Source organism: Lampetra planeri, unplaced genomic scaffold, assembly GCF_965212315.1.
Source record: "Lampetra planeri unplaced genomic scaffold, kcLamPlan1.2.h2 scaffold_315, whole genome shotgun sequence".
In the NCBI taxonomy this organism is placed as follows: Eukaryota; Metazoa; Chordata; class Hyperoartia; order Petromyzontiformes; family Petromyzontidae; genus Lampetra; species Lampetra planeri.
This window is the reverse complement of record NW_027615139.1, coordinates 4,962-24,996: the sequence shown is the minus strand read 5'-3', so window position 1 is coordinate 24,996 and position 20,035 is coordinate 4,962. Positions and strand designations below refer to the sequence as shown.

Sequence of the window (20,035 nt, the reverse complement as noted above, 5' to 3'; positions counted from 1 at the left end):
CTCTGTGTGTCTCTGTGTGTGTGTGGGTCTCTGTGTGTCTCTGCGTGTCTCTGCGGGTCTCTGCGGGTCTCTGTGTGTCTCTGTGTGTCTCTGTGGGTCTCTGTGTGTCTCTGCGTGTCTCTGTATCTCTGTGTGTCTCTGTGGGTCTCTGTGTGTCTCTGCGTGTCTCTGTGGGTCTCTGTGTGTCTCTGTGGGTCTCTGTGGGTCTCTGTGTGGGTCTCTGCGTGTCTCTGTGTCTCTGTGTGTGTGTGGGTCTCTGTGTGTCTCTGCGTGTCTCTGTGGGTCTCTGTGGGTCTCTGTGTCTGTGTGGGTCTCTGTGTGTCTCTAGACACACGTGTGTAGAGTGTTGGCTGCTGCTGGGCACGTCAGCGGGGATCTTGCAGCCGGCACCACCAACAACAACCACAAACAACAACAAACAACAACAAAAAGTTGAATGAGTTTAGAAAGTTTAGTGTCCCCAGTTGGTCTGACCCACCCCACCGGCACGGCACCACCACAGCGTGGCCCTGAGCCTCATGGCGGTGGTGGTGGTGATGGTGGTGGCGATGGTGGTGGTGGTGGCGGTGGTGGCGGCGGTGGTGGCGGTGGTGGCGGCGGTGATGGTGGTGATGGTCGTGGCGGTGGTGATGGTGGCGATGGTGGTGGCGATGGTGGTGGTGACGGTGGCGGTGATGGCGGTGGTGGTGGCGGTGATGGCGGTGGTGATGGCGGTGGTGGTGTCACACTGTTGTCCCTCCAGGAGGATTGTGGGTAATTAAAAATGGGGTGGCATCACTGGAGGCTCATGAGAAATCAGAAGTGTGTGGGGGGGGGGGGCGGCAGTGGAGGCTCATGGGAAATCAGAAGTGTGTGGGGGGGGGGCAGTGGAGGCTCATGGGAAATCAGAAGCGTGTGGGGGGGGGGACGGCAGTGGAGGCTCATGGGAAATCAGAAGTGTGTGGGGGGGGGGCAGCAGTGGAGGCTCATGGGAGTGGGGGGGGGGGGCGGCAGTGGAGGCTCATGGGAAATCAGAAGTGTGTGTGTGGGGGGGGGCGGCAGTGGAGGCTCATGGGAAATCAGAAGCATGTGGGGGGGGGGGTGGCAGCAGTGGAGGCTCATGGGAAATCAGAAGTGTGGGGGGGGGGCGGCAGTGGAGGCTCATGGGAAATCAGAAGTGTGTGGGGGGGGGTGGGGCGGCACTGGAGGCTCATGGGAAATCAGAAGTGTGTGGGGGGGGAGGCAGTGGAGGCTCATGGGAGTGTGGGGGGGGGGGCGGCAGTGGAGGCTCATGGGAGTATGTGGGGGGGGGGGCAGTGGAGGCTCATGGGAGTGTGGGGGGGGGGCGGCAGTGGAGGCTCATGGGAGTGTGGGTGTGGGGGGGGGGGCGGCAGTAGTGGAGGCTCATGGGAGTGTGGGGGGGGGGCTGTGGGCGCAGCAGGAAGTGGTGGTCCCCGCGTGCCCAGCGAGCCGCGTGGCCCTCGGGGGCCTCCTCCGTCATGGTTCGCTCCGTGAAGCTCACGGAGCCATCCACCCCCACCAGCAGCACCGAGTTGGTACTGCCCACAGCGACACACACACAGTGACACACACAGTGACACACACACACACACAGTGACACACACAGTGACACACACACAGTGACACACACAGTGACACACACACAGTGACACACACAGTGACACACACACAGTGACACACACACAGTGACACACACACAGTGACACACACACACACACAGTGACACACACACACAGTGACACACACACACAGTGACACACACACACACACAGTGACACACACACACAGTGACACACACACACAGCGATACACACAGTGACACACACAGCGACACACACAGTGACACACACAGTGACACACACACACACACACAGTGACACACACAGTGACACACACACAGTGACACACACAGTGACACACACACACAGTGACACACACACACAGTGACACACACACACAGTGACACACACACAGCTTCATGGTTCGCTCTGTGAAGCTCACGCGGCCATCCACCCCCACGAGTGCTGTGTGTGTGTGCTGTGTGTGTGAGTGTGTGTGTGAGTGAGTGTGAGTGTGTGAGTGAGTGTGTGAGTGTATGTGTATGTGTGTGAATGTGAGTGAGTGTATGTGAGTGTGAGTGTGTGTGTTAGTGTGTGAGTGTATGTGTGTGAGTGTGAGTGTTAGTGTGTGAGTGTATGTGTGTGTGTGTGAGTGAGTGTATGTGTTAGTGTGTGTGTGTATGAGTGTGTGTGTGAGTGAGTGTATGTATGTGTATATGTGAGTAAGTGTGACGTACCGTGTCCCGTACGTAGGGGTACGTACACACACAGCCGCGTACTGCGGCATGAGTTGCTTCATGTGCAGGTCTCCCTGAGCCTCCAGCAAGGGGTCGGGCAGGACCCTGCACACAGCAGCAGCAGTGTCATCATCATCATCAGCAGTGTCATCATCATCAGCAGTGTCATCATCATCATCAACAGCGTCATCATCAGCATCGTCATCATCATCGTCATCATCAGCAGCGTCATCAGCAGCAGCATCGTAATCAGCAGCAGCGTCATCATCAGCAGCGTCATCAGCAGCAGCAGCGTCATCAGCAGCAGCATCAGCAGCGTCATCATCAGCAGCGTCATCATCATCAGCAGCGTCATCATCATCATCATCAGCAGCGTCATCATCATCAGCAGCAGCGTCATCATCATCAGCAGCAGCGTCATCATCATCAGCAGCGTCATCATCATCAACAGTATCATCTTCATCAGCAGCGTCATCATCAACAGCGTCATCATCATCAGCAGTGTCATCAGCAGTGTCAGCTGATGATGACACTGTGTACGTGGTATCAATGTGTGTATGTGTGTATGTGCTGCGTTGGCTGGGTCATGGAGCCCGCATGCCCAGCCACCGCATGCCTAAACAGCTTTTGTTCGGCCGGATCGAGGGGGCTAAACGGGCGCGGCACGGACTAGAGAAGAGATGGAGTGATGTGGTACAGGAGGACGTGGAGCTGAGTGGACTTGGCGATGACTGGTACCAGCGGTGTCAAGATCGGCCTCAGTGGAGGAGGCTCGTGAAGGATGCTGCTACTGGACTATTGCCAGGCTAGGTGCACCTTGAGGCTACTGGGCAGTTGGAGGCAGTCGCCCTCCAACAACAACGGAGGGCGGAGGAGCGACGCTCACAACAACGAGCGGAGCGCCGGGTGGCTAAAGCACAGCAAGTTGGCACAGTAGGGGGCACAGGTGGTCCATCAGCCAGTCGTCTCGGTCATCTCGGTCAGTCGACCCGTGGCACCTGCTGGGTCTGCCCCGTGACCTCCTGCCAGCGGGCGTTCGACACTTCACGTGGTAGCCTCAAGGTGCACGTGGCCTGGCACAAGCGTCGTGGTGACGTCACCGCCACTTAGTGGCGAATGGCGGTTGTTGTTGTACGTACGGTGTCGTGTCGTTGAGCAGGTCCAGCAAGCTGAGTGTGAGCTCTGTGGAGCTGAGTGAGTGAGTGGCTGAGTGAGTGAGTGTGTGAGTGAGTGTGTGAGTGAGTGTGTGAGTGAGTGAGTGGCTGAGTGAGTGAGTGGCTGAGTGAGTGTGTGAGTGAGTGAGTGGCTGTGTGAGTGAGTGACTGAGTGTGTGAGTGAGTGACTGAGTGTGTGAGTGAGTGACTGTGAGAGTGAGTGGTTGAGTGAGTGAGTGGCTGTGTGAGTGGCTGTGTGAGTGAGTGACTGAGTGTGTGAGTGAGTGACTGTGAGAGTGAGTGTGGTTGTTGTACGTACGGTGTCGTGTCGTTGAGTAGATCGAGCAGGCTGAGTGTGAGCTGTGTGGAGCTGCCCCCACGGTGCACGGCACGGCTGAGTGAGTGAGTGAGTGTGTGAGTGAGTGTGAGTGAGTGGCTGTGTGAGTGAGTGAGTGTGTGAGTGAGTGTGTGAGTGGCTGTGTGAGTGAGTGAGTGACTGTGAGAGTGAGTGTGGTTGTTGTACGTACGGTGTCGTGTCGTTGAGTAGATCGAGCAGGCTGAGTGTGAGCTGTGTGGGGCTGCCTCCACTCCGCACGGCGCGCACGAACTGGGCCTTGCCGTGACGCAGCTTGCCCCACGGAGTGTCCAGCAGGGCGTTACTCAGCCCGTACTCACCTACACACTCACCCACACTCACCCTCTCACTCACCCACACACACTCACCCTCTCACTCACCTACACACTCACTCACCCACTCACCTACACACTCACACACTCACACACACTCAGCCTGTACTCACCTACACACTCACCCACACTCACCCTCTCACTCACCCACACACTCACCCATACACACACCCATACACTCACCCATACACACACACACTCACACACTCACTCACTCACTCACCCCACACACTCACACACTCACCCTCTCACTCACCCACACTCACCCTCTCACTCACCCACACACTCACTCACTCACACACTCACACACACACACTCACCCACACACTCACCCACACTCACTCTCACTCACCTACATACTCACCCAGTCACTCACTCACTCAGTCACTCACACACTCACTCACACACTCACACACTCACTCACCCACTCACTCACTCACCCTCACGCACCCTCACTCACCCACACACTCACCCATACACACACACACATACACTCACCCTCTCACTCACCCACACTCACCCTCACTCACCCACACACTCACACATACACACACACACACTCACCCTCTCACTCACCCACACTCACCCTCCCTCACCCTTACTCACCCACACACTCACTCACCCAGTCACTCACTCACCCAGTCACTCACTCACCCACTCACTCACACACTCACCCATACACTCACTCACTCACCCACACACACACACCCACACACTCACCCACACACTCACACACTCACACACCCACACACTCACACACTCACACACCCACACACTCACCCACACTCACCCTCACTCACCCACACACTCACCCACACACTCACACACTCACTCACACTCACCCTCACTCACCCATACATACACACACTCACACACTCACTCACACACTCACACACTCACTCACACACTCACTCACACACTCACTCACACACTCACTCACCCACGCACTCACACACTCACTCACCCACACACTCACACACTCACCCACACACTCACCCACACACTCACCCACACACTCACCCACACACTCACCCACACACTCACCCACTCACCCACACACTCACTCACCCACACACTCACCCACACACCCACACACTCACCCACACACTCACCCACACACTCACCCACACACTCACCCACTCAACCACACACTCACTCACCCACACACTCACCCACACACTCACCCACACACACACTCACCCACCCACTCCCCCACACACTCACCCACTCACCCACACACTCACTCACCCACACACACACTCACCCACACACTCATCCAAACACTCACCCACACACCCTCACACTCACCCTCACCCACACACTCACCCACCCACACACCCACACACTTACCCACACACTTACCCACACTCACCCTCACACTCACCCACACACTCACCCACACACTCACCCACACACTCACCCACACACTCACCCAAACACTCACCCACACACTCACCCTCACACTCACCAACACACTCACCCACCCACTCCCCCACACACTCACTCACCCACACACTCTCCTCACCAGGCTGGAGTGAGATGGGCGCTGCGTTGCTACGGTTACTGTAGTACCACAGCTCATCACCACCACCATCACCGCCACCATCATCACCATCACCACCACCACCGCCACTCCTGGGGTAGAGTCAGGGGGCAGAGGAGACATCGCACCACCCAGGGCTCACGCACAGTGGTGAGCGTGAGGGGTGGAGGTGGTGAGGAGGTGGTGGTGAGGAGGAGGTGGTGAGGAGGAGGAGGTGGTGAGGAGGTGGTGGTGGTGAGTAGGTGGTGAGGAGGTTGTGGTGGTGGTGAGGTGGTGGTGAGAAGGTGGTGGTGAGGAGGTGGAGGTAGTGACGAGGTGGTGGTGTTGACGAGGTGGTGGTGGTGAGGTGGTGGTGAGAAGGTGCAGCTGGTGAGCAGGTGGTGAGGAGGTGGTGGTGAGGAGGTGGTGGTGTTGACGAGGTGGAGGTGGTGAGGAGGTGGTGGTGGTGAGGAGGAGGAGGAGGTGGTGGTGTTGACGAGGTGGTGGTGTCGAGGAGGTGGTGAGGTGGTGGTGAGGAGGTGGTGAGGAGGTGGTGGTGAGGAGGTTGTGGTGGTGGTCTTGAGGAGGTGGTGGTGGTGAGGTGGTGAGGAGGTGGTGGTGAGTAGGTGGTGAGGAGGTGGTGAGGTGGTGGTGAGGAGGTGGTGAGGTGGTGGTGGTGAGGAGGTGGTGAGGTGGTGGTGGAGGTGGTGAGGTGGTGTGGGTGGTGCTCACGCGAAGGTGGCGGTGAGCAGGTTGAATCCGCTGTAGCGCTGAGCGTGGCAGGAGACCCCCTGCAGGTAGGCGGAGGGGGAGGTCTCGGCCCGCAGGTAGTCAGAGACCAGCTCGCCTGGCCACAGGGGTACGCAGTGGTGAGTGGTGAGTGAGTGGTGAGTAACTGGTGAGTGACTGAGTGAGTGACTGAGTGAGTGACTGAGTGAGTGACTGAGTGAGTGACTGAGCAAGTGACTGAGTGACTGAGTGACTGAGTGACTGAGCAAGTGACTGAGTGAGTGACTGAGGAGTGACTGAGCAAGTGACTGAGTGACTGACTGAGTGAGTGACTGAGTGACTGAGCCAGTGACTGAGCGAGGTCTCAGCATGCAGGTAGTCAGACACCAGCTCGCCTGGGCACAGGGGCATGCTGTGGTGAGTGGTGAGTGAGTGGTGAGTGAGTGAGTGAATGAGTGAGTGGTGAGTGAGTGGTGAGTGAGTGCGTGAGTGGTGAGTGAGTGGTGAGTGAGTGGTGAGTGAGTGAGTGGTGAGTGAGTGAGTGGTGAGTGAGTGGTGAGTGAGTGGTGAGTGAGTGACTCAGAGACCAGCTCGCCTGGCCACAGGGGCACGCAGTGGTGAGTGGTAAGTGGTGAGTAAGTGGTGACTGAGTGGTGAGTGAGTGAGTGAGTGGTGAGTGACTGGTGAGTAGTGAGTGAGTGAGTGGTGAGTGAGTGGTGAGTGAGCGACTGAGTCAGTGGTGAGTGACTGAGCGAGTGAGTGACTGAGTGAGTGACTGAGCGAGTGACTGAGTGAGTGAGTGACTGAGTGAGTGACTGAGCGAGTGACCGAGTGAGCGAGTGGGTGAGTGGATGGGTGAATGACTTAGCGAGCGAACGAGTGGTGAGTGAGCGACTGGTGAGTGAGTGAGTGGTGAGTGAGTGAGTGGTGAGTGAGTGTCCTCACCCCGGCCGCGTGCGTGTGGGTCCCGCGTGACCTCCAGCACGTTGGTGAGCGCCGCGAACCTGCCCCCCCTCGTGACCCCCAGCCAGGAGCCCCCCTCCTTGCCCTGCTGTAGGTCCACACCTACACACACACAGACAAAGCTGCCCCAGGTAGCCTCCAGCAGGGCTGCAGGGGCCTCTAGCAGGGCAGTAGGGGCAAGTGCTGCTAGTGGCGAGTAGCACCACCTATGATGCACACACACAGACAAAGCTCCCCCAGGTAGCCTCTAGCAGGGCTGTCGGGGCAAGTGCTGCTAGTAGCGAGTAGCACCACCTATGATGCACACACAGACAAAGCTCCCCCAGGTAGCGTCTAGCAGGGCTGCAGGGGCAAGTGCTGCTAATAGCAGCACCACCTATGAAGGCTACCGGCACTGTGGCTACACACGAGAGGGTGGGTGGCCAGCACCACGCCCGGCCGCCTTTGTCTCCCTAGTGGCGATGTTTACTGCACTAATCCGCTACACCCTGTACGGTGTGGTTGTTTTGGTGGTGGTGGTGTTGGTGGTTGTGGTGGTTGTGGTGGTGGTTGTAGTGGTGATTGTGGTGGTGTTGCTTGTGGTGGTTGTGGTGGTTATGGTTGTGGTGGTTGTAGTGGTGGTGGTGGTTGTGGTGGTGGTGTTGCTTGTGGTGGTGGTTGTTGTGGTGGTTATGGTTGTAGTGGTGATTGTGGTGGTGTTGCTTGTGGTGGTGGTTGTGGTGGTGGTTGTTGTGGTGGTTATGGTTGTGGTGGTTGTAGTGGTGGTGGTTGTGGTGGTGGTGTTGCTTGTGGTAGTGGTGGCTGTAGTGGTGGTTGTGGTGGTTGTAGTGGTGGTGGTTGTGGTGGTGGTGTTGCTTGTGGTAGTGGTGGTTGTAGTGGTGGTTGTGGTGGTTGTGGTGGTTGTGGTGGTTGTGGTGGTGGTTACCGCTGATCACGTGAGGGTGGCTGGGCCAAAACTGAGCGGCGAGTGATGGGCGTGAGAACAACTCATCGCGGTTCGCAGCCACAATCAGCCTGGGGGGTCACGGGGGGGTCACACGGGGGGTGGGGGGGGGGTCACGGGGGGGGTCACGGGGGGGGGCACACGGGGGGGAGTCACGGGGAGGTCACACGGGGACATGGACACTCTCACCTGTACACTCACTCACCAGTACACTCACTCACCAGTACACTCACCAGTACACTCACCAGTACACTCACCTACACACTCACCTGTACACTCACCTGCACACTCACCTACACACTCACTCACCTACACACTCACCTACACACTCACCTACACACTCACCTGCACACTCACCTACACACTCACCTACACACTCACCTGCTCACTCACTCACCTACACACTCACCTGTACACTCACTCACCAGTACACTCACCAGTACACTCACCTACACACTCACCTGTACACTCACCTGTAAGCTCCCCTGGTCGTTGGCCGTGGGTCGAACTTGAGAAAGAGGATGCACATCGGGGAGCGGGTTCACATCCTGGGGAGGGAGGAGGCGTCACGTGGGTGGGCTGCTGTGCCAGGCTAGGTGCACGAGGAGGAGGTCACGTGACAGACCCAGCAGGTGCCATGGGCTGACTGCTGTGCCAGGCTAGGTGCAGGAGGAGGAGGTCACGTGACAGACCCAGCAGGTGCCGTGGGTTGACTGCTGTGCCAGGCTAGGTGCAGGAGGAGGAGGTCACGGGACAGACCCAGCAGGTGCCATGGGTTGACTGCTGTGCCAGGCTAGGTGCACGAGGAGGTCACGTGACAGACCCACGAGGCAGGGGTTGACTGCTGCAGCAGTGCACTCACCTACACACTCACTCACCTACACACCCACCTACACACTCACCTACACACTCACTCACCTACACACTCACCTACACACTCACTCACCTACACACTCACCTGTCCACTCACCTAAACACTCACCTGGTCACTCAACTGCACACTCACTCACCTGCACACTCACCTACACACTCACTCACTCGTACACTCACTCACCTACACACTCACTCACCTGGTCACTCACTCATCTGGTCACCCATACACTCACTCACCTGGTCACTCACCTGGTCACTCACTCACCCGTACACTCACTCACCTGGTCACCCTGCCGCACTGTACCCTGCCGCACTGTACCCTGCCGCACTGTACCCTGCCGCACTGTACCCTGCCGCACTGTACCCTGCCGCACTGTACCCGGCCGCATTGTACCCGGCCGCACTGTACACCGCGCACACTGCACCACTCAGCACTGTACATCGTCGCACTGTACACCACTGTATAGCAGTGTACTACTTTACATACAGAGGCAGACACAGAGATACACACACAGAGACACAGACACAGACAGACATACAGAGAGACACAGAGACACACACATAGATAGACACACAAACACACACACATAGATAGGCACACAGACACATAGAGAGACACACAGATAGACACACACACACACATAGATTGATAGACAGACACACATACAGAGACAGACACACACACAGAGAGTTCCCGGTAGGCAAAGGAAAACAAAACTCTGTAACCGGTTCGAACCGCTATGCGTGACACTGCAATTGATTGTTACAGAACAGTTATAGCAGTCAATGGTGACATTAATCTATCTCGTCGTCGTGATGCTTACGATAATAACGATGATGATGATAATTATAATAATTATAATCCGACGGTGATGATGGTAAATCAACTTACGCTGCTCTGTAAGTCTCGCGAAGGTCACGGGGCCGCTTTCGGCCAATCAGCGATCGCCTTGCATCCACCCCCACCCGACCCTTCCTCGCTGCGAGCCAATCAGCGGGCGCGTTACAAAATAGGGGGCGTGGCTTGGAGTGGGGGGGGGGCTCAGGGGTAGTGGAGGGGTGGGGGCTAGGGGGGACCTGAGGGGAGGGGCTCAGGGGGAGCGGAGGGGCGGGGCTAGGGGGGAGCTGAGGGGAGGGGCTCAGGGGTAGTGGAGGGGTGGGGGCTAGGGGGGAGCTGAGGGGAGGGGCTCTGGGGTAGTGGAGGGGTGGGGGCTAGGGGGGACCTGAGGGGAGGGGCTCAGGGGGAGCGGAGGGGCGGGGCTAGGGGGGAGCTGAGGGGAGGGGCTCAGGGGGAGCGGAGGGGTGGGGGCTAGGGGGGAGCTGAGGGGAGGGGCTCTGGGGTAGTGGAGGGGTGGGGGCTAGGGGGGAGCTGAGGGGAGGGGCTCAGGGGGAGCGGAGGGGCGGGGCTAGGGGGAAGCTGAGGGGAGGGGCTCAGGGGTAGTGGAGGGGTGGGGGCTCTGGGGGAGCAGAGGGGTGGGGGCTAGGGGAAAGCTGAGGGGAGGGGCTCTGGGGGAGCAGAGGGGTGGGGGCTAGGGGGGAGCTGAGGGGAGGGGCTCTGGGGGAGCGGAGGGGTGGGGGCTAGGGGGGACCTGAGGGGAGGGGCTAGGGGGAAGCTGAGGGGAGGGGCTCAGGGGTAGTGGAGGGGTGGGGGCTAGGGGGGAGTTGAGGGGAGGGGCTCTGGGGGAGCGGAGGGGTGGGGGCTAGGGAGGAGCTGAGGGGAGGGGCTCAGGGGGAGCGGAGGGGTGGGGGCTAGGGGGGAGCTGAGGGGAGGGGCTCTGGGGTAGTGGAGGGGTGGGGGCTAGGGGGGTGCTGAGGGGAGGGGCTCAGGGGGAGCGGAGGGGTGGGGGCTAGTGGGGGGACCTGAGGGGAGGAGCTCAGGGGTAGTGGAGGGGTGGGGGCTAGGGGGGGAGCTGAGGGGAGGGGCTCTGGGGTAGTGGAGGGGTGGGGGCTAGGGGGGAGCTGAGGGGAGGGGCTCAGGGGGAGCGGAGGGGTGGGGGCTAGGGGGGAGCTGAGGGGAGGGGCTCTGGGGTAGTGGAGGGGTGGGGCTAGGGGGGACCTGAGGGGAGGGGCTCAGGGGGAGCGGAGGGGCGGGGCTAGGGGGAAGCTGAGGGGAGGGGCTCAGGGGTAGTGGAGGGGTGGGGGCTAGGGGGGAGCTGAGGGGAGGGGCTCTGGGGTAGTGGAGGGGTGGGGGCTAGGGGGGAGCTGAGGGGAGGGGCTCAGGGGGAGCGGAGGGGTGGGGGCTAGGGGGGAGCTGAGGGGAGGGGCTCTGGGGTAGTGGAGGGGTGGGGGCTAGGGGGGAGCTGAGGGGAGGGGCTCAGGGGGAGCGGAGGGGTGGGGGCTAGTGGGGGGACCTGAGGGGCGGGGCTAGGGGGGGTCACGCCCAAAGCCCCCGGGTAGAGGGGAGGGGGGGTGAGCAAGTGGACCACGTGACTTCACGCCTCGCCCCGCCCTCTGAATTCCGTAGCGCGGATAAGGGCGGTTGAACTTTTCAAAAAAGGCGCGCGCCCATTGGCCGCCGCCGTCGTCACGTGACGGTCGGCGGGCTCCTCCCCCCCCACACCTCGCGACCCCCCCCCCACCTATGCGCGCTAGGGAATTCGAAGCTCGTGGGCGGCTTTAATTATTTATTAATGCTTCCCCTCTCCAGGTGAGAGAAGCAGGAGGAGGAGGGAGAGGCGCTGCTGCTACTGCTGTTCATGGCCTCCTGTTAATGGCCTCCTGTTCGTGTCGAAGGCCTTCTGACAGCGTTCCCTGCCACTACTACTACTACTGAGGGCCTCCATTCTACTGTAGCCCACCACAACTACCACCACAACTACCACCACCACAACTACTACCACCACTACTACCACCACAACTACCACCACAACTACTACCAACCACAACTACTACCACCACCACAACCACCACCAGCGCACAGCCGTTAGCAGCAGTAGCAGCTTGAAACTCGATTCAAACTAAACTCGCACCCACCCACACACCCATTCACCACACACCCCACTCACACACCCATACACCCACCCCACCCACACACCCACCACGACCACCACCACCCCGTGTCCCACCCCTCCGCTCTCGACAAAGGGCGATCGGCCACAGGGAGAGAGAGAGAGGGCGTCTTCCCCTGCCGCCTCGTGAGGTGCAGCAGCCAAGAAGGTAAGCGAGGTGAGGCGGCGGTGAGGTGTGTGGTGAGTGTGGTGAGGCGGCGGTGAGGGTGAGCTGTGTGGTGAGTGTGGTGAGGCGGCGGTGAGGGTGAGCTGTGTGGTGAGTGGTGAGGTGTGTGGTGAGGTGTGTGGTGAGGTGTGTGGTGAGGTGAGTGGTGAGGTGAGTGGGGTCTGGTGAGGTGTGTGGTTTGGAGGGTGGTGAGTGAGGGGTGGTGAGGTTAGTGGGTGAGGTGTGTGGTGTGGTGAGTGGGGTGTGTGGTGAGGTGAGTGGGGTGTGTGGTGAGGTGTGGTTTGGAGGGTGGTGGGTGAGGGGTTAGGTGAGTGGGGTCTGGTGAGGTGTGTGGTGAGGTGAGTGGGGTCTGGTGAGGTGTGTGGTGTGGAGGGTGGTGAGTGAGGTGTGTGGTGGGGTGAGGTGAGTGTGCTGAGGTGTGTGGGTGAGGTGTGTGGTGAGTGAGGGGTGTGGTGAGGTGAGTGGGGTCTGGTGAGGTGTGTGGGGTGGTTTGAAGGGTGGTGAGTGTGGTGAGGTGGGGGGAGGTGAGGTGTGGTGGTGAGATGGGGGTGAGGAGTTTAATGGGTAGGGGGTGAGGTGTGGTGAGTGAAAGTGTTGAGGGTACGGGGCGAGGTGGGTGAGTGAGGTGTGGGGTGTTTAGAGGGTGGGGTGAGGTGAGTGGGGGTGCATGCTTGGTGGTGAGTAGTGAGGTGAGTGAGGTGAGTGTACTTGTAACTTCTTTCGCACCGTACGTAGCCAACCGCGCTTATCGGAGTTGGGGGAAGTTGGGATCGCGGGTGGGGTGAGAGAGTTGGTGAGTGAATTAGTTGGTGAGTGTGAAATGAGATGGCGAGTGTGAATTAGTTGGTGAGTTGGTGAGTGAGTTGGTGAGTGGTGAGTTGGTGAGTGGTGAGTTGGTGAGTGGTGAGTTGGTGAGTGGTGAGTGAGTGAGTTGGTGAGTGAGTTGGTGAGTTAATTGGTGAGTGTGTGTGTGAGTTGGTGAGTGGATTAGTTGGTGAGTGGATTAGTTGGTGATGAGTGTAGATTAGTTGGTGAGTGTGGGAGTTGGTGAGTGTGGGAGTTGGTGAGTGTAAAATGAGCTGGTGAGTGAGCTGTTGATTGAATTAGTTGGTGAGTGAGCTGTTGAGTGAGTGAGCTGTTGAGTGAGTGAGTTGGTGAGTGAGTTGGTGAGTGAGTGAGTTGGTGAGTTGGTGAGTGAGTGAGTTGGTGAGTGGGTTGGTGAGTGAGCTGGTGAGTTAGCTGGTGAGTGAGCTGGTGATTGAATTAGTTGGTGAGTGAGTGGGTTGGTGAGTGAGCTGGTGGGTGAGCTGGTGGGTGAGCTGGTGATTGAATTAGTTGGTGAGTGAGTGAGTTGGTGAGTGAGTGAGCTGGTGAGTGAGTTGGTGAGTGAGTTGGTGATCGTTCTCGTCGCGTATCCGACGAGAGGCGATGATGCCGAGTGTCGAGCCCGATGGGCGCGGTGGGGTCGGGGTTGGGGGCAGCGGCCGGGCCGGCTCGGGCGGGGGGCACTAGGCAAGGCCGTGGTCTGAGCCACCTGTGTAGGCCCGATTTTAACTTGCGCTCTGGAGGTGAGCGTCTGCTGCTGATGATCATCAACTTGATTATTCATCTTCTGTCATCTACAGTTGCCTCTCTGTGCGAGTCGAATCGTGTGAAAGGCGTCTGTGATTCATGTTTGTGAGGGAGGGAAAGCGAAAGCGCTTGAGATGGTGGGTGGCGCTCTGCTATTGCATGCGGAAATAGGGTGTGGGGTCGTGATGGTGGTGAGGTGGTGATGGTGGTGAGGTGGTGATGATGGTGAGGTGGTGGTGAGGTGGTGATGGTGGTGAAGAGATGGTAGTGAGTAGTTGGTGGTGGTGAGGTGGTGATGATGGTTAGTGGTGAGGTGGTGATGGTGGTGAGGTGGTGGTGATAGTTAGTGGTGGTGAGGTGGTGATGGTGGTGGGGAGGTGGTGATGGTGGTGAGTAGGTGGTGACTCTGTGTGTGTGTGAATCTGTGTGTGTGTGTGACTGTGTGACGCTGTGTGTGTGTGTGACTGTGTGAATCTGTGTGTGTGTGACTGTGTGACGCTGTGTGTTTCCCTGACGAGTGAGTGTGTGCAGGTGAGTAGCTGTCTCAGGAGTGAGTGTGTGGAGTGGTGGGTGTAGTGGTTAGCGCTACGAACCCGGCGACCCGAGTTCGATTCCCGCTCACGGCTAACACCGCCAGCACGATTATCTGAACCGGTCCTGGGCCTCCCCTAGGTCGACTCGGCCTCAAATGAGTACCTGGTGTAGCGGTGTAGTGCAGTAAACATCGCTAGCACTGGGGAGACAAAGGCGGTCGGGCGTGGTGCTGGCCACCCACCCCCTCGTGTGCCGTGCCGGCCTTCATAGGTGCTGCTAGTCGCCACTAGCAGCACTTGCCCCTGCTGCCCTGCTAGAGGCTACCTGGGGGAGCTTTGTCTGTGTGCATCATAGGTGGTGCTACTCGCTACTAGCAGCACTTGCCCCTACAGCCCTGCTAGAGGCTACCTGGGGGAGCTTTGTCTGTGTGCATCATAGGTGGTTCTACTCGCTACTAGCAGCACTTGCCCCTGCAGCCCTGCTAGAGGCTACCTGGGGGAGCTTTGTCTGTGTGCATCATAGGTGGTTCTACTCGCTACTAGCAGCACTTGCCCCTACAGCCCTGCTAGAGGCTACCTGGGGGAGCTTTGTCTGTGTGTGCATCATAGGTGCTGCTACTCGCCACTAGCAGCACTTGCCCCTGCTGCCCTGCTAGAGGCTACCTGGGGGAGCTTTGTCTGTGTGCATCATAGGTGGTGCTACTCGCTACTAGCAGCACTTGCCCCTACAGCCCTGCTAGAGGCTACCTGGGGGAGCTTTGTCTGTGTGCATCATAGGTGGTTCTACTCGCTACTAGCAGCACTTGCCCCTGCAGCCCTGCTAGAGGCTACCTGGGGGAGCTTTGTCTGTGTGCATCATAGGTGGTTCTACTCGCTACTAGCAGCACTTGCCCCTGCAGCCCTGCTAGAGGCTACCTGGGGGAGCTTTGTGTGTGTAGGTGGTGCTACTCGCCATGGCCAATACTTGTGACGATTATCTAAACCGGTCCTGGGCCTCCCCTAGGTCGACTCGGCCTCAAATGAGTACCTGGTGTGATCTGTAAACATCGCTAGCACTGGGGAGACAAAGGCGGCCGGGCGTGGTGCTGGCCACCCACCCCCTCGTGTGCCGTGCCGGCCTTCATAGGTGCTGCTGCTACTCGCCACTAGCAGCACTTGTTCCGGCTACACCTGAGTAGCTGTAAAGCCTGTGACCCTTGGGAGAGACGGGGGGGGAGACAGAGACGGTGAGGTCATGGCGCTCTTGAGGTTTGCCGTGTGACCGGCGCCTGGCAGGGCTGCAGACTTTAGTGTCGGGGTGCGAGTTTCCTGTGCGAGTTTGCTGTGCGTGGGTGAGTGAGATTTGCATGCGAGTAGCCATGTGAGGTGTGAGTGTGTGAGTCAGTGTGCAGGTGAGTGTGTGAGTCTGTGAGTGTGTAGGTGTGTGTGAGTCTATGTAGGTGAGTAGCTATGTGAGGTGTGAGTGTGTGAGTCAGTGTAGGTGAGTAGTTATGTCAGGTGTGAGTGTGTGAGTCTGTGTAGGTGAGTAGTTATCTCAGGTGTGAGTGTGTGAGTATGTAGGTGAGTAGCTATGTGAGGTGAGTGTGTGAGTCTATGTAGGTGCAGGTGAGTGTGTGAGTCTGTGTAGGTGAGTAGTTATGTGAGGTGAGTGTGTGAGTCTATGTAGGTGCAGGTGAGTGTGTGAGTCTGTGTAGGTGAGTAGTTATGTCAGGTGTGAGTGTGTGAGTCTGTGTAGGTGAGTAGTTATCTCAGGTGTGAGTGTGTGAGTCTATGTAGGTGAGTAGCTATGTGAGGTGAGTGTGTGAGTCTATGTAGGTGCAGGTGAGTGTGTGAGTCTGTGTAGGTGAGTAGTTATGTGAGGTGAGTGTGTGAGTCTATGTAGGTGCAGGTGAGTGTGTGAGTCTGTGTAGGTGAGTAGTTATGTCAGGTGTGAGTGTGTGAGTATGTGTAGGTGAGTAGTTATCTCAGGTGTGAGTGTGTGAGTCTGTGTAGGTGAGTAGCCATGTGAGGTGTGAGTGAGTCAGTGTGCAGGTGAGTGTGTGAGTCTATGTAGGTGTGTGTGTCTGCATGTGAGTAGCCATGTCATTTGTGTGTGAGTCTTGAGTCTGCTAGTGAGTGAGTGTGTGTGCAAGTGTGAGTGAGTGTGAGTGAGTGTGTGAGTGAGTCTGCTAGTGGGTGAGTGAGTGAGTGTGTGAGTGAGTCTGCTAGTGGGTGAGTGTGAGTGAGTGTGTGAGTGAGTCTGCTAGTGAGTGAGTGTGTGTGTGCAAGTGTGAGTGAGTGTGTGAGTCTGCGAGTGAGTGAGTGTGAGTGAGTGTGTGAGTGAGTCTGCTAGTGGGTGAGTGAGTGTGTGAGTGAGTGTGCAGGTGAGAGTGAGTGTGAGCGAGTGTGTGAGTGAGTCTTGCGAGTGTGTGTGAGAGTCTGCTAGTGTGTGTGTAAGTGTATGTGCAGCTGATTGCGGCAAAACCAACCCCCTACCTCATCGTGGTGCCGGCAACGCTGTGGTGGTGGTGGTGGTGGTAGTGGTGGTGGTGATGGTGGTGGTGGGCAGCAGTGCCGTGGGGTGAGGGCCCACTGAGATTGGCCTCCCCTCATGGCGTCTGTGACCACCACAGTGATAACCCCTCCACCTTCAATAAATTACCACTAGACCACGACTCAAATATCGAACTAATAAGCTTGTGCCGGAGGCCCCGGGGGGAGGGACAGGCGTCTATGACGTCTCCTGGCCAAGTTCCATCTGTTGGAGCCAGGAGACTGAATCTTTACCCTCGGGGCTCCTCCAGAAACAACAAGAAGCCACTACGTGTGGCCTCAAGGTGCACATGGCCTGGCACACGCGTCGTGGTGACGTCACCGCCACTTAGTGGCGAATGGCGGTTGTTGTGTGTGAGTGTAGGTGAGTGTGTAGGTGAGTGTGTAGGTTAGTGTGTGTAGGTGAGTGTGTGTGTGAGCCTGTGTGAGTGTGTGTAGGTGAGTGTGTGTGAGACTGTGTGAGTGTGTGTAGGTGAGTGAGAGTGAGTGTTGAGTCTCCCTGTGAAAGTGTTAACGCCTCTGGCCTCGTAATGGTTGGTGAGGTAGGGGTGGGGTGGTCTGTGTGTGTGTGTCTCTGTGCGTGTGTGTGTCTCTATGCGTGTTGCTTCCTGTTCAGCTGCGTGGGAATACGAGCCCCTGTACGATTGTGTATGTGACATTGTGTGTGTGTGTGAGATTATGACTGTGTGTCATTGCGTGCCATTGCGTGTCTGTGTGTGTCTGTGTGTCATGGGGGAGTGGTTGTGTCGTCGTGGTTAGCGCTACGAACCCGGCGACCCGAGTTCAATTCCCGCTCACGGCCAACACGGTGACGATTATGTGAACCTGAGCCTCCGCTAGGTCGACTCAGCCTCAAATCAGTACCTGGTGCGGGTGGGTGGGTGAGTGGGTGGGTGGGTGGCTGGGTGGGTGGGTGGGTGAGTGGGTGGGTGAGTGGCTGGGTGGGTGGGTGAGTGGCTGGGTGGGTGGGTGAGTGGCTGGGTGAGTGGCTGGGTGAGTGGGTGGGTGAGTGGGGTGGCTGGGTGGCTAGGTGGGTGGCTGGGTGGCTGGGTGGGTGGGTGGCTGGGTGGGTGGGTGAGTGGGTGGCTGGGTGGGTGGGTGAGTGAGTGGGTGGCTGGGTGGGTGGGTGAGTGAGTGGGTGGCTGGGTGGGTGGGTGGCTGAGTGGCTGGGTGGGTGGGTGGGTGAGTGGGTGGCTGGGTGGGTGGGTGAGTGGGTGGCTGGGTGGGTGGGTGAGTGGGTGGCTGGGTGGGTGGGTGAGTGGGTGGCTGGGTGGGGTGGGTGAGTGGGTGGCTGGGTGGGTGGGTGAGTGGGTGGCTGGGTGGGTGGGTGAGTGGGTGGCTGGGTGGGTGGGTGAGTGGGTGGCTGGGTGGGTGGGTGAGTGGGTGGCTGGGTGGGTGGGTGAGTGGGTGGCTGGGTGGGTGGGTGAGTGGGTGGCTGGGTGGGTGGGTGAGTGGGTGGCTGGGTGGGTGGGTGAGTGGGTGGCTGGGTGGGTGGGTGAGTGGGTGGGTGGGTGAGTGGGTGGGTCTGGGTGGGTGGCGCGGTGCGTAAAAACATCGCCACTGGGGAGAGACAAAGGCGGCCGGGCGTGGTGCTGCCCACCCACCCCCTCGTGTGCCGTGCCGGCCTTAGGAGGTGCTACTAGCTAACAGCACTTGCCCCTACAGTCTGTTAAGCTTATACGGGGGATCTTTTCCTTTGTGTTTGTGTATAGCTTCGTGTTATCTGTGTGTAGTTGTGTGTAATCTCCATTGGTATGTGTGTGTCTAACAGCACATTCCCCAACAGTCTGTTAGAGGCTGTACGGGGGCAGCTTTGTCTGTGTGTACATCATAGGTGGTGCTACTCGCAACACTTGTCCCTACAGCCCTGCTGGAAGCTACCTGGGGGAGCTTTGTCTGTGTGTGCATCATAGGTGGTTTTACTCGCTACTAGCAGCACTTGCCCCTGCAGCCCTGCTAGAGGCCCCTGCAGCCCTGCTAGAGGCTACCTGGGGGAGCTTTGTCTGTGCTTGCGAGCGAGCGGTGTTGTTGGTTATCGCTGAGTGGCGGTGAAAGGGACGGGAGCTCCAATTCCTTCACGGTGTCTTGAGGAGCGATGGCGGTCCCTCTGTGCGTTACACAAGAACCAGCAGCGGCTGCGTTGTCTGTCTGTTTTGTGTGTGTGTGTGCGTTGTGTGTGTGTGTGCGTTGTGTGTGTGTGTGCGTTGTGTGTGTGTGTGCGTTGTGTGTGTGTCTGTGTTGTGTGTGTGTCTGCGTTGTGTGTGTGTGTGTGTGTCTGTGTGTGTGTGTCTGTGTGTGTGTGTCTGCGTTGTGTGTGTGTGTGCGTTGTGTGTGTGTCTGCGTTGTCTGTCTGTTTTGTGTGTGTGTGTGCGTCTGCGTTGTGTGTGTGTGTGTGCGTCTGTGTTGTGTGTGTGTCTGCGTTGTGTGTGTGTCTGCGTTGTGTGTGTGTCTGCGTTGTGTGTGTGTCTGCGTTGTGTGTGTGTCTGCGTTGTGTGTGTGTCTGTGTTGTCTGTGTGTCTGTGTTGTCTGTGTGTGTGTGTGTGTGTGCGTTGTGTGTGTCTGCGTTGTGTGTGTGTCTGCGTTGTGTGTGCGTCTGTGTTGTGTGTGTCTGCGTTGTGTGTGTGTCTGCGTTGTGTGTGTGTCTGCGTTGTGTGTGTGTCTGCGTTGTGTGTGTGTCTGCGTTGTGTGTGTGTCTGCGTTGTGTGTGTGTCTGTGTTGTCTGTGTGTCTGTGTGTGTGTGCGTTGTGTGTGTCTGCGTTGTGTGTGTGTCTGCGTTGTGTGTGTGTCTGCGTTGTGTGTGTGTCTGCGTTGTGTGTGTGTCTGTGTGTGTGTCTGCGTTGTGTGTGTGTGTGCGTTGTGTGTGTGTCTGCGTTGTCTGTCTGTTTTGTGTGTGTGCGTCTGCGTTGTGTGTGTGTGCGTCTGCGTTGTGTGTGTGTCTGCGTTGTGTGTGTGTCTGCGTTGTGTGTGTGTCTGCGTTGTGTGTGTGTCTGCGTTGTGTGTGTGTGTGCGTTGTGTGTGTGTCTGCGTTGTGTGTGTGTGTGTCTGCGTTGTGTGTGT

At 58.1% G+C, this 20,035-nt stretch overlaps 1 protein-coding gene across 3 annotated transcripts; it reads right to left on the bottom strand.

The window, feature by feature from the left end:
* Window positions 1-437: 437 nt before the first annotated feature.
* On the bottom strand, window positions 438-17,089 carry TANGO2 (transport and golgi organization 2 homolog). 3 transcript variants are annotated; one of them, XM_078623564.1, is made up of 9 exons: window positions 16,922-17,089; window positions 8,768-8,842; window positions 8,277-8,365; window positions 7,334-7,453; window positions 6,392-6,506; window positions 5,663-5,772; window positions 3,978-4,125; window positions 2,297-2,401; window positions 438-1,538 (listed from the first exon to the last, which is right to left on the bottom strand). In XM_078623564.1, exons 2-9 carry the CDS (start codon window positions 8,821-8,823, stop codon window positions 1,304-1,306), a joined length of 978 nt encoding a protein of 325 aa, XP_078479690.1. In that variant the 5' UTR covers window positions 8,824-8,842; window positions 16,922-17,089; the 3' UTR covers window positions 438-1,303. The 3 variants fall into 3 exon arrangements, with proteins under 3 accessions (XP_078479690.1, XP_078479688.1, XP_078479689.1); XM_078623562.1 differs by lacking the exon at window positions 16,922-17,089 and adding an exon at window positions 10,060-10,157; XM_078623563.1 differs by lacking the exon at window positions 16,922-17,089 and adding an exon at window positions 9,992-10,072.
* Window positions 17,090-20,035: the final 2,946 nt, after the last annotated feature.